Consider the following 13,423-nt stretch of genomic DNA (forward strand, 5'->3'; position numbering starts at 1 on the left):
CATAGCCCCTCTCTCCATCTCACATGTATCTTTTTTACAGAAACATCTCAGCATTTTCTCCTTTTAAATTGAAATAGATAGATAATCCCTCATCAGATATTTTTCTGATGGTTTGCTTCTGTTTCTTTTTCTGCATGTGCATGTGTGTGATATGCAAGTGTGTGCATACCTGTGTGGGTACAACTATGTGTTATTTGCATGTAGAGGCCAGAAATTGACAACAGAGTTTTCCCCAATTGTTTTCCAACTTATTCTTTGTGACAAGGTCTCTTGCTGAACTTAGATCACACCAATTTGGCTAGACTAGCTAGCCAGTGAGCCCGTATTCTGCTTCTAGTGTTGGCACTGCAGGTCCATACCACCACACCAGACATTTTACGTGGGTACTAATGATAGGAACTCACATCCCCAGCAGATGTGATAAGCACTTCACTCACTAAGTCATCTTCTCTAACTAACAAGTTTGTATGCCAACATGGAGCCCAGGCACTGAGTTTGTACCTCAACTTTCTAAAATGACAAATCTGAATAAGATTTTCATATGACCAGTTGTCATGACACCGGATATTAAACAACATTAGGTGATGAAGGATGCCTGGGGAACAAATGACCTGGGTCCTATGACTGTCCTAGCTTCCTGATATGAGAGACCTCTAGGTTGTAGCAGGCTGGAGCATCCCAACTTCTTCCTGAAGTTGACATGGAACTGAGCATCAAACAGGCCAGAGATCATCAGCAGAGAGGCTAACGTTGTGGAAAGACCACCAGAGGGCTTCCAGGGGTCCTCTTTTAGAGTTCTTCTGAGTAGTTAGTAACTAGTGTCTGCTGTGAGGAAACTACTTCAGCTGTGAAGGAGGAAAAGGGGAGAGAACAACAAAAAATATTAGAGAAAAAGGTATCTGATGCTTAAGAAGGACATTGGAAGCAAAAGTGTCTATCTTCACTAGGCAGACTCAAAGAGATCATAAATCTCCTGTATTTGGGAGGTCACCCAGAAGGGCCTTCCTTGCCTTAGTCAAGGGTGTAATTAGGCCCTCATAAAATGCTGTTGCAAACTTGCCTAGCAAATAAGGGACATTTAAATGGAACAAAATGTTTCTAAGTCACATAACTACATGCCAGAACAAAGCTCAAGAATATTTATGAAACTCTAAAAGTATCTGCAGCTCCACAAGGTCAGCTTCATGAGGCCTGGCATCCAATCAAAACTTCTAGGCCTGAAGAAAATCAGAAAAATATGACTCATAATGAGGAGAAAAATCAACCCATCAAAATTGATGGATGCAGAATTGAAATATAAGTCAGAATTAGCACAGAAAAGCATTCAAATTAGTTTCAGCGTATTCCATAAAATCAAAATTTAACTTTATGTCTGAAAGATATACAAACATTTCATGCTTAACTTCTCTAGAAAAATGCTATTATCTGGAGATTAAGTACACACTGGATGTAATTCACAACAGAGTAGACATTGAGGGTAAGCTGATTTGAAGACATGGAAACAGAAATCCAAAACAGAGATAAGTTTATTAAATGAACAGATTAGGAATCTTTGGAAAAATTCCAAACATTCTGACATATTTAATTGAAGAGTTTCTGAAAGGAAGAAATGGATAGAAAGAATTATCTATACAATCCTTCTAAATTTAAGGAAAACTAGAAGAACATCTGTTTCTAAGAAGCAAATTCCAAGAAAAAGAAACACAAAGAAAACCGTACTGGGTTGGGGAGATGGCTCACCTCTTAGTGTGCTTGCCTGCAAAGCCTAACAACCTGAGTTCATATCCCTAGTACCCACGTCAAGCCAGATGCACAAAGTAGTGCATACATATGGAGTTCATTTGCAGTGGCTAGAAGCCCTGGCATGCTCATTTTATCTATCTATCTATCTATCTATCTATCTATCTATCTATCTATCTATTATCTATCTATCTATCTATCTATCATCTATCTATCACCTATCTACCTAATCTATCATCTCTTCTCTCTGCTTACAAATAAGTAGATAAATAGATAGGCCACACTCAGAAAAATAATACCCAAATGACTTAAAAGTAACAGTGAAGGAAAAACTTAAAATCAGCCAAAAGAAATCAGATATGTTCCATCGAGAGGAAATAAGCAATGTAAAGTAGTCACTGAATAAGACCTTAAAAGTATTAAAAAGTAGAGGGGGAAGGGGAATGCAAAACTGGCATGCTGTAATTCTCTTTCCTTTCTTTACTTCCTTTCTTTTCATTCCCTTCTACTCTTTCACTTTTTAAATTTTTTTTAAAAATTATTTTATTTATTTGAGAGCAACAGAGAGAGAGAGAGGAGGGAGGAGAGAGAGAGATAGTGAGAGAGAATGGGCACATCAGGGCTTCTAGTCACTGCAAACGAACTCCAGACGCATCTGGCTAACGTGGATCCTGGGGAATTGAACCTCGAACCAGGGTCCTTAGGCTTCGCAGGCAAGCACTTAACCACTAAGCCATCTCTCCAGCCCACTCTTTCACTTTTTTTTCTGTTTCATTTTCCATTTATTTTCCTTTCTTTGCGTTTCTTTCCTTCTATGCTTGAGATCAAACTCTGACTTTGTGCATAGACATAATCTTCCACTGACCTGCACCTGCATCCTTCATCCTAGAACACCATAGACAAAAAATGAAAAACATCTTCCAATTACAAAGGCAAAATCTTTTAAATAAGGTGAAATAATTCATTGTCAGGAGACCTGTAGCAGAAGAAATTATAGAGATGTTCTCCTGGTGAAGGAAAATGGGACCAAATGACCATCCTTTAAATGATAACTACATGACAATTGTTTTTAAATCTACGAGGTTGTTGCTTGGGCTTTTGCTATGCATTTCCATAATCCTATAAAGTAGACCACGTGGGTGCTTGTAACTAAGGAAAGAAATGAAGAAGTGTCACAGAGAAAAGGACCTGGCACCAGAAAGAGGGAACAGAGAGCTACCTGACAGTCTCCACTTCTCCCTGGGGAAAAGGATGTGAAAGGACAGACAAAAGGCTATGGGACACAGAAATGACCAACACTAAGGGTTCACTGCTAAAGCAGATTGAACTTCCTTAATTAATAAAATTATTTGGGAAGATGCAGAGTTGTGCTTTTTATGCAAAGCCAGATACTCCAAGTGACACAGGCGTCCAGGGCTTGTTTGCAGTGGCTAAAGGCCCTAGCATGCCCATTTTCTTTGTGTGTCTGTCTCTCTCTCTGCTTTCAAATAAATAAATAAATAAAATACTTTTAAAGAATAAGGAAATAAAAAGCACTGATATGAAACTGTAAGTCATATACATTTGCAAGGGGTCAGAACATGACCAGGGCTCTCTATTTCCCAGCAGCATGTGACAACTGAGGCCCTTGTTTTCAGATGCAACCCCAAACTGTCAAATCAGGAGGAGGATAAAATGCTCCAGAACCATGGCTGACAGAGCAGTACAAAAGTGTCTGGTCATCTGGAACATTTTCATTAGAATTATACTGTAATCCACATTCATTATGTTGAGAGAGAGAGAATGAGAATGGCTATGCCAGGGCCTCCAGCCACCGTAGATACACTCTAGACACATGTGCCATTTTGTACATCTGGTTTATGTGAGTATTGAGGAATTGAACCTGGGTCCTTAAGCTTGGCAGGCAAATGCTTTAACCACTAAGCGATCTTTCCAGCTCTCCTTGAAATATTTTGATCACAGTTCCCTCTTGCTACTTTCTATTGTCAGTCCCACTTTATGTATTTTTCTCTGAACCCTTTCTTCTTTACAGCTACTCCCTCTTCTTCTATTTTGATATCTTGTGTGTGTGTGTGTGTGTGTGTGTGTGTGTGTCCAACTCCACCATCCATGAGGGAATGTTGCTGGCACTAATATTGTATAGGTCTTATGCAGATAATGACAGTGACTATGAGGTTATTAATGGATTAATGATATTCTGTCCATATGACAGTGATTTAAAATATTCCTCCAATGTCCTGGCTTTTGCATTCTTTCTGCCCACTCATCCACAGTGTCCTCTTAGCTTTAGAGGGCATTATATAGGTGTCTCATTTAGTGCTGAGCACTCAGCTATCACTTATTCTCAGTGCTTTGTGAAGTTTTGTGTCTCCCAAGTAATCAAAGTAATTAAAAAAGAAGCTTCTCTAACCAATGGTATGGGCATGAACATAAATATTAGAGAACAATTTGATTGGCATAGCATAACCATTTAGCCAAACAATAACAGCTTCCATTTTATGGCCTATGACCTTACTAGTCACAAACTTTTAGGTAGGTATGAGGTATAAATTCCCTCCTAAGGAGTAGGCCTCAAATACAATCAGAGAGCAGTTGGTTACCCCAGTAGTCATGCTATCATTGTACCAGTGCACACATTTTACCTGGCTGGTCAGTAGTATAGCTTGTATGGTAAGTTCTAGGTAAGACCTTTCTCCTCCAGGAGCCTACATAGCATTTTCCACCATTGTACCTGATAATCAGTAGGAATAAGGATTTCAGCTGAGTTCCAGCGAAATTTCTCAGTGTCTTGCAACCTGAAAATGTAGTAAGCAATATGTGCTTCCCATCTAGTTCTGGTGGGCAAACAAGATCCTTAAGAATAGCCTGCATTATTTTGGCGGCCTCAGGGACTTCTCTGATCAACACCTCACTGGGGCAATGTCCTCTGTTTGTATTTAAATTTTTCTGTAACAACTTATGGCTTCTGGGAGCAGCATGATCCACACACAGAGAGTACTTCTGCCCAGATCTTCAAGGAGACATATATATATTCATTTTTATTAATTTGACAGACAGAGAGAAAGAGAGAGACAGAGAGAAAGAGAGAGAGAAATAATGGGCATGCCAGGGCCTCCAGCCACTGCAAATGAACCCCAGATGCGTATGCCCCCTTATGCATCTGGCTAATGTGGATCCTGGGGAATCGAGCCTTGAACCTGGGTCCTTACGTTTCACAGGCAAGTGTTTAACTGCTAAGCCATCTCTCCAGCCCTTAAGGTTATATTTTTTAATTAGCTAACAAAGAAGTAGGTGTCTATAGGACTCTCATATTATTTAATTTAGTTGACCATTTCCTCCACTTCTCTCCTCTAGTTCCCTCCATTATCTCTACTTAAGTCTATTTCAGTATTCTGCTCTTCTAGAGTCACTTTTTGTTCTCACAATTAGAGTGGCAAAAGGGACATAGTAGGAAGGGATCTCAGTATGACTGCCTGGTGGCCATCTAGGGGTCATATCTCCTTTGCCTCTCTCTGAGGCATTCCTTACATTGCCTTAGAACTAAGGAAGTCATCTCTTCCTTTGTTTCCATTAGTATCAGTTATTTGGGCATAATTTTAAGTGCATAATATTGTACATTGAATGGTTTTTCAAAGCATGAATAAGCTTAATCTTTATCAGATTCTCAGAAATGAAATTTATTCCAAATCATTTCAACCAAAACCTTGGCTTTTTCAAAGGCTGAATTCTTTGTAATTAGATATTAATAATGTTAAGTCAAGTTTATTGCACATCTTTTACTATTTTGCTTTTGGTATTATTCTGTGTCCTGAATACTTAGCAGGAAGAAAAAAAATATATCTATGTTTGCTTCATGGAAAATCCAAATTGTTAACAAAATAAGTAAGAATGTAAATATTTAACTTACAATTATGTTGAATGCTATGAAGCAAAGCACCAGGGCTTTAGGTGAGATTACCTTGAGATAAAAAGATTGGAGAAAAGTACATCCTTCATGTGTTAGTGCATATTATGTACAAATGAAGCATGGTTTAACCTAAAACAAACAGATGCATGCAGCAAGTAAAATGTCCATATAGTTAATCTATCCATTGATTAATTCCATAGTATTCATTTCCATTTAACACTGTAATGCTAGGCTTACAGAAAATGACCTAATCTCAGTTACTGCCTTTGAGATGTTCCTAGCTTAGCTATTTAATAAATAACAGTACATCTCATTTAAATAGCTATAGCAAATAGAAGCAATATGACTTTTAATTTCCTTTTCATTTTTCAGATGAGGATAGGTATTCACTCAGGCTCCGTGCTGGCTGGTGTTGTTGGGGTGAGAATGCCACGATATTGCCTTTTTGGAAATAATGTCACTCTGGCAAGCAAATTTGAATCTGGAAGTCACCCTCGTCGCATCAATGTCAGCCCCACCACTTACCAGTAAGTGATTTCTGGCCTCCTCCCTCATGTCTGTGTCATGGACTTGACCTGATATCCTGTCATTCATGAAACCCTGTTCTTTTTCTTGAACCTGGCTCTCCAAGCTTTATGAGCGTATTTCCCATTCGAAAAGTGAGTAATTGTGGCACAAACTTTTATGTGTACCCTGAGTAAGTACATGGGAAATTTGAATTAATGAACAAATAAAGGTTTGTCATTTCCTGCACCCTATGTCATTCCATGGAATGCCTGTAACAATACAGGAGAGCAAATATTAAGTTTCTCTTTTACTTTATAAATCCCAAATTTTAGCATGTTCCTCATTATTTTAAAAATGAGACATACGAGATAGAAAAGTTAGTTAATGTTTTTATTCTTTTGAAAAAGGAGTATAAGTAAGAACCCTAAAGTTAAATGCATAGAATAAAATTTGAAGTCTATCTTAAGACCATTTTTAAACATGCTATGCATTGGGCTGGAGAGATGGCTTAGTGGTTAAGTGCTTGCCTGTGAAGCCTAAGGACCCCAGTTCGAGGCTCAATTCCCCAGGACCCAAGTTAGCCAGATGCACAAAATTCATGTGCAGTGACTGGAAACTCTCTGCCTCTTTCTCTGTCTGTCGCTCTCAGATAAATAAATAAAAATAAACCAAAAAAAATTTTTTTTAAGTGCTATGCATTTTCCCCTCCTAAACCAATCCTTATTTTGTGCCTGTTGGTGTCATCTTTGCTAGCAGACATTAAATTCCTTGTGGTCAGAAACTATTTTTGAGGTATGTGATCATTGTATCACCAGGACTTAAAAAAAAATGTTTAGCACATAATGAACACTCTACAATCATTTATTGAATTAATGGATGCATGTTCAATAAAAGAGACCTGCTGAAAATAAATGGCAAAGGCCCATTTGAAAATCTATCACCCTGACTCAGACTTCGGTTTTATGCTAGGTCTTAGTATATAAGCTGTTTTATTAGTACCAGGTTTCTGATACTGTAGCGATCATATTTTAAAAACTATTAAGTAGAAATAGAAACTATTGACATTTTAATTGATAAAATGTAAAAAGTCAGAAAAATTGAAAATTATAATATAATTTTAATTCTAAATAAGATAGTGATGTTTTGTAATTTTCTGTACTATACACAAATAGACACATACTTCTAAATTCCCATGGAATGGATGAGAAAAGGAATTGATGGTATAAAAACAGAATTAAGAGAAATTTCCCAGCATATTTTTAAAAGTTCTTTAAAGTACTGAACTCCATATCATTTTTTAACATATACTTCGGGTACATGATTGACAACATCTGGGCCAGATACCCAGGTCATTTTGCTAATTCTTTGGGTTTGTGAAAAATGGTCTCCCCTTTTCAGTTTTCCTATCACATTCTAGGCATCTGACAAAACTTGACATAGAAAGTTGAATGTTATCTTCTTGTACAGACCCACAATTCTACCATATTTTCTTTCAAATCTAGACTGACCCTAGGGTAAGAAAATGTACTGACAGTCGTTACCTCACTCATATGCACTGTCATCGTGTTCCAAGCTCGGGGAACTTACTGCAAATGTGCTTTTTCTGTAGGAACATCATCTTAATACAAACAATGACAAAAACGAATGTGACAACTGTAGAGCTGGCTTTGTTTTCATACAACCAGTGATGGATCTTCTACAGAACACTTTAGGGCTATTCTGAGTTTTCACAATCTTCTTTTTTTTTTTTTCATTAAAAACTTACTTTGTATGGATACATCATGTGTTAGTACCATCTTTTCCCTCATCCCTGTCCCCATTCCACTGGAGGCCATCCTCAGTAGGGTTGGTATTCCCCATGGGGTTGTGAGTTACATGTTGTGGGAGCAGCATTCAGTTATTGTGGGGGGGGGGCAATGCCCCTGTGTATGGTGTCCCAACCTATGGCTCTTACAATCTTTCCACCCCCTCTTCCATAAAATTTCCTGAGCCTTTGTGGGTGTATTTTAAGTCTACTTCAGTGATGTGCTCTTAGGAGGCTCTGGATTACTGCTTTGATATGTGTTCAGTATCCTGAGCATCTGCCTCCTTCACCCTGGTGCTGATTTTCAGGCTCACCATGGAATCAACACTCTTGCTTTTCTCCTCGCTTCTGCTGTGGTTTCACCTGGGTATTGGCTGAAGTGCGAGAGGGTGGTTCATCTCTGCTCTTGATATCTTCTGAAAAAGCATAACAGACTCTCCAATGGAGAGTGAAGTTAACATAGGTTAATGGGATAAGAATTATTGATTTAGGGAGAGTTTTATGGATGTAGCCCCTCTTTTAGCTAAAGACTAGTAGGTGCTTGTCACTTGAAAGCATAATTGTTGTCTCCATAGGATTCTGACTTGGTTCCCAGTTCTAGATATAGGTTCCTTTCCACTGAGTAATAGCTTTTATAATCTTTTCATATTAAGTTTGTAAAAATACTTAGTGATGAGTAAAGTCTGAAGAACTGAAGGATTAAAACCACTCCCAACATGGTTGCAATATGTTCTGTTATTGTTCTCCAATCCTAGCCCTTCAGAATCATCTCATCTGAGCCCATAGACACATTACACTGCTATGAAAATATTACACAAATACACTTTTACTGTCCTAGACCATATATTTCCTAACAGTATCTTATAAAATGTATGTACATCCTATCCTCAAAAATAATCTTTTTCCTCCTTCTTTTCCTATGTCCATCCTGTTCCCTTCTTGTAACAAATATTTGTTGATGATTCGCTATATCCTCACCATAGTAATAGCACTAAGGTTCTGATGATGGGCAGCATAAATATAATCTTTGCCCTTGAAAGGGGTCATAGACCAGAAGGTACATATGCCAGAGTAAATATTAGCCATCATAGGGTAATGTGGAGGTCATCAGACACTGAATTAGACTGTTAGAGCAAGGGGAGGAGGAGTGGGATATTAAAATAAGAATTGAGGGCTGGAGAGATGGCTTAGCAGTTAAGCGCTTGCCTGTGAAGCCTAAGGACCCAGGTTCGAGGCTCGATTCCCCAGGACCCACATTAGCCAGATGCACAAGGGGGCGCATGCATCTGGAGTTCGTTCATAGTGGCTGGAGGCCCTGGTATGCCCATTCTCTCTCTCTCTCTCTCTCTCTCTCTCTCTCTCTCTCTCTCTCTCTCTCTCTCTCTCATCTGCCTCTTCCTCTCTCTGTCTGTCACTCTCAAATAAATAAATAAAAATGAACAAAAAAATTAAAAATAAAATAAAATAAGAATTGAAAATAGAACAGAAATTTGGCTAGCACAAGCAGGTAAGCTATGTTGAGGGGCTTCTACCTAACCTGAAGAGCAATGAGAAGCATCCAGAAATTTTAGACAGAGGAGAGACTTAACTAAATACGGTTTTTTGTTTTGGGTTTTTTTTTTTTTTTTTTTCGTTTTTCAAGGAGGTCTCTGCTCTCTCACCCAAGCTGACCTGGAATTCACCATGTAGTCTAAGGGTGACCTCGAACTCATAGCAATTTACCAACCGCTGAGTGCTGAGATTAAAGGCATGTATCACCATGCTCAGCTGGATATGTACTTTCAAAAGATCACCCTCATTGAAAAGGGAGTCTAATTGCTAGACTTGGCCTGGATCTGGGGAGAGAAACATGCCAATGATTAAGAGCATGTGTTTTTTATCACTCCTACCCAAGTTAATGATGAAGCTAATTACGGTAACCCTAGAGTCTCACCTATTTTCTGTTTGAGCTTTGTCCATGCTTTTGTAGCGTGGTTGGGCTCAGTGACTGTTCAGCTTAATCTGTGGTGACATTAAAAAAGTGACTCATTCATAACAAGTCTCTAGACAGTTAAACTCAGGCATATGATCTCAGTGTGTCTGTCTGGATCTGTTTGTGCCTTCGTTCTTACTGCTGGTTTCTTTGACCCCAGTCCCCCTAGGTAGGCCATGTGTACTTTCTGCTATGTGACACTGCACAGGCACTTTATTAATTCATACATAGATGGTCTGCATCTCCTTTCCCAAAGGGCAATACTGATCTGCCAAGGACTTTCTCTGAAGGAGGGAAAGTTGCCCTTCCTTATAGCACATGGGAGTGTGAAATAAAACAGTACTAAGTTCATGGGAGTTGAATTTTCTAGTTTTCATCTTATAGAATTTCCTGTATCCTAGTTATCCTGAAACTTAAAAACAAAACAAAACATGTATTCAGTTTATTTTTAGTAAAACTAGGTGACTGTTATAAACTTTCAGAGAGTGGATTCATTTAATAATATGATCAATTGAAATAATTTTATTAGGTCATTTTAGATATATTTCAATTGATATAATCAAACAATTGATTGAAAAAATATTTTATAACAATCGTGGAGTACTAAAAACTAAAAGATAACAGAGTATTATTTATCATACCACTAGTTTAAAAGTATATTTACTTCAGTTGTTTTTAATAAGAATTGATAAAATATTTTATTTGAAAATGTCCCTCTTTTTCTTATGACAAATGTCTAAATAAATTTGGTGTGTTTCAAAATCCAGTGTTTCATATATTAACTCTCTACATATGTATATGTAAAATAGCTTTACTTACATGTTTTAATTTATATAATGGTAATTTTACTATGTTATTATCTCTCTGACTTTTATAAATGAAATTTCATATTTTTGAATTTATGTGGGATGAAACATATAGCACTAAATAACCAGTAATCAGTAAGTAATATATAGTATTATAATATGTGAATACATATAACTTTTCCTCCATTAATACTTAATTTTTACTTTTTAATTCTGAGAAAGTATGTTTCTGATAGCATTATTTACCTGTCATTACATGTTAGATTGCTCTACATTTCATATGATATGAACATTGTGTTTACTAATGGTTATTCTAATTGGATTTATCAGAGTTTTAATCTTTAAATTTTCTTTAGACATTAAAATGAAGCCTCTAAGATCAGGAATATAACTGATGTGACAGTCTCACTCTTGTAGATATTGTATGAATCATCCTGTTGCCTGAATACACAGAATCATTTCCTGTTTTGTTTTTTTTTTACTTTTTTGTTTACTTATTTATTTGTGAGTGACAGAGAGCTAAAGGCAGATAGAAGGAGAGAGAGAGGGAAGGGGCACGCCAGGACCTCTTGCCACTGCAAACAAATTCCAGACATGTGCACAATCCTTGTGCATCTGGCTAACGTGGGTCCTGGGGAATCAAGCCTCGAACCAGGTTCCTTAGGTTTCACAGGCAAGCGCTTAAGCACTAAGCCATCTCTTCAGCCCCAATTTACTCTGTTTTATAGTATTTTGTTGCTAGTTTGATGTCTTGACTAAAGAACTATTTGTTGAGTTTTGAAATTTTTCATGTTTTTACATATCAGTTTATTCCAAAACAAGTGGTGCTGATACTCATCTTTGTTCTCACAGATGCTTAATTACAAATAGTACACATTACAAAAAATTTTCATGAGACTTGGGAGAACCAAGTAGTTGCTTATATTAGTGATGACTTCCTTAATGTCATAAAAGTGGCATGAATAATTATTGGCTTGCATGAGCAGAGTTCATTGATTCTCCTTGTGTTTGAAACTGAAAATGTAGAATGACTAATTATTTGATGTGAAATTTTCCTTAACTTTAAAAAATTTATGCTTTTTTCACTGTACAATATGATGAATTTATGGACTTTTTAGAGTGATTATTTCTCCTCCGCTGTGAAAGGCGACTCTTTCAGCAAAACATAGCGGTGCAGTGATGCAGAGTAAGTCAGTATTTAAGCTCACAAGCTTAGAACTGGGGTCCTGCCTTTAAGACTTTACTTTGTGAAATTTAGCAGCTTCCTTGCTTTGGGTCATGTTTCTGCACTTTAAAATGAGTACTGGCTCCAAAAGTTGTTGCTGAGGATGTGATGATCCTCAATCTCTTATTACATGGAACCCACTGATGCTCATTTACTGCTTCATGCTGTATTTTCCATAAAAACAGGTACTGTCTTATTCTTACACCCAATTCTCATGTGAGCCATGTTGAATGATATATCATTAGTTGTTTTACAGACTTCCCAAACACTCCTCCAAAATGAACTTGAACTTGGTAATTTACCCTTTTGAACCATGTCTCAGAACAGAGCTAGCAGTTTATTCCTACACGGTTTTTATTAACAAAGGCATATTCCTGATGACTCATAGTCAAATGATAAAAATGGGCTGTTTTCTAGAAAATTTCCTCAATTTAAGCTGAGGTGCATGATTAATCAGATAGATATACATAAATTGATAAATATTTTGGATAGATAAAACATTATAGATGGATGATGGATGTACACATGTAATTACTAGTTAGATTAAATACTTATCATTGTCTTCAACAAAATTGTTCTTATAGTTCCATAGAAGTCTGAGTTGGTGAGTTCATTGAGCTAAAATCAAGTTGCCACCAGGTTGTTTTTTTTTTCTGGAAGCCTTGCCCAGCTTCTTGAGAATACCTTCATTCTGGTTCTTGACCAGATTTCCCCCATCATCAGAGCCAATAGTCTTGCAGCTCTCTGTCTCTGCTTCAGCCATCATGTCTTTTTCTTGCTTTTCTTCCTGCTTCCACTTTTAAGGATTGTGGTGATTTCATTCAGCCTATTTGATAAATAGTGTGATTTCTTTTTGCTATGTAATATGCTTACCCTAAGGGATCCAGGATTTAGAATGTGAACTTTTTAGGAGGGCAGTAACTATTCTAGCCTTGATAAGATAAAATCCAAAGGTTAATATCTAACTAGAGGGGCTATGGTTGTTGCTCAGTGGCTAAAGTCACTTACTCCTCAAAGACACTAGAGTTTGGGTCCCAGCACTCAGGTGAAGCCAGACACAAAGTTTTTGACCTGTCTGTAATCCAAATGGGCCTACTGCAGTGGGAGGTGGAGTGAGGAGAATCCCTAAGATATTCTGGCCTTCCCAGTGGCAAAACAAGAGATAGATTTTTTTCAAATAACATGGAAAAAGAGGACCAACCCAAAATTGTCCTCCAACCTCTGCATATTCCATGACATTCATGCATCTATACACACACCCATACATACACATCTTTATCATAATATATGCATACTGAAACAACTTGCATGGAAATATACGTCTAATCTTATTCCTTCCTTCGGTCTTTGAGAAATATATAATTTAACATTCCAGTTTGGGGACATAAAGTCTCTTTGGGAACCTTTTGAACTTAACATACTAATTATGTAAGCAAAATTTGAAGAAGAATGATGCTGTTTC

At 37.4% G+C, this 13,423-nt stretch overlaps 1 protein-coding gene across 1 annotated transcript in view; it reads left to right on the forward strand.

Moving 5' to 3' along the window:
- Nucleotides 1–13,423, forward strand: part of Gucy1a2 (guanylate cyclase 1 soluble subunit alpha 2) — a 334,364-nt gene that overhangs the window by 283,224 nt on the left and 37,717 nt on the right. Inside the window, exon 7 of the mRNA XM_045145037.1 lies at nt 6,020–6,174. Coding sequence (XP_045000972.1) covers nt 6,020–6,174 — 155 coding nt within the window. The remainder of the gene's footprint in view (nt 1–6,019; nt 6,175–13,423) is intronic.

This window comes from Jaculus jaculus, chromosome 3, assembly GCF_020740685.1.
Source record: "Jaculus jaculus isolate mJacJac1 chromosome 3, mJacJac1.mat.Y.cur, whole genome shotgun sequence".
NCBI classification, from domain to species: Eukaryota; Metazoa; Chordata; class Mammalia; order Rodentia; family Dipodidae; genus Jaculus; species Jaculus jaculus.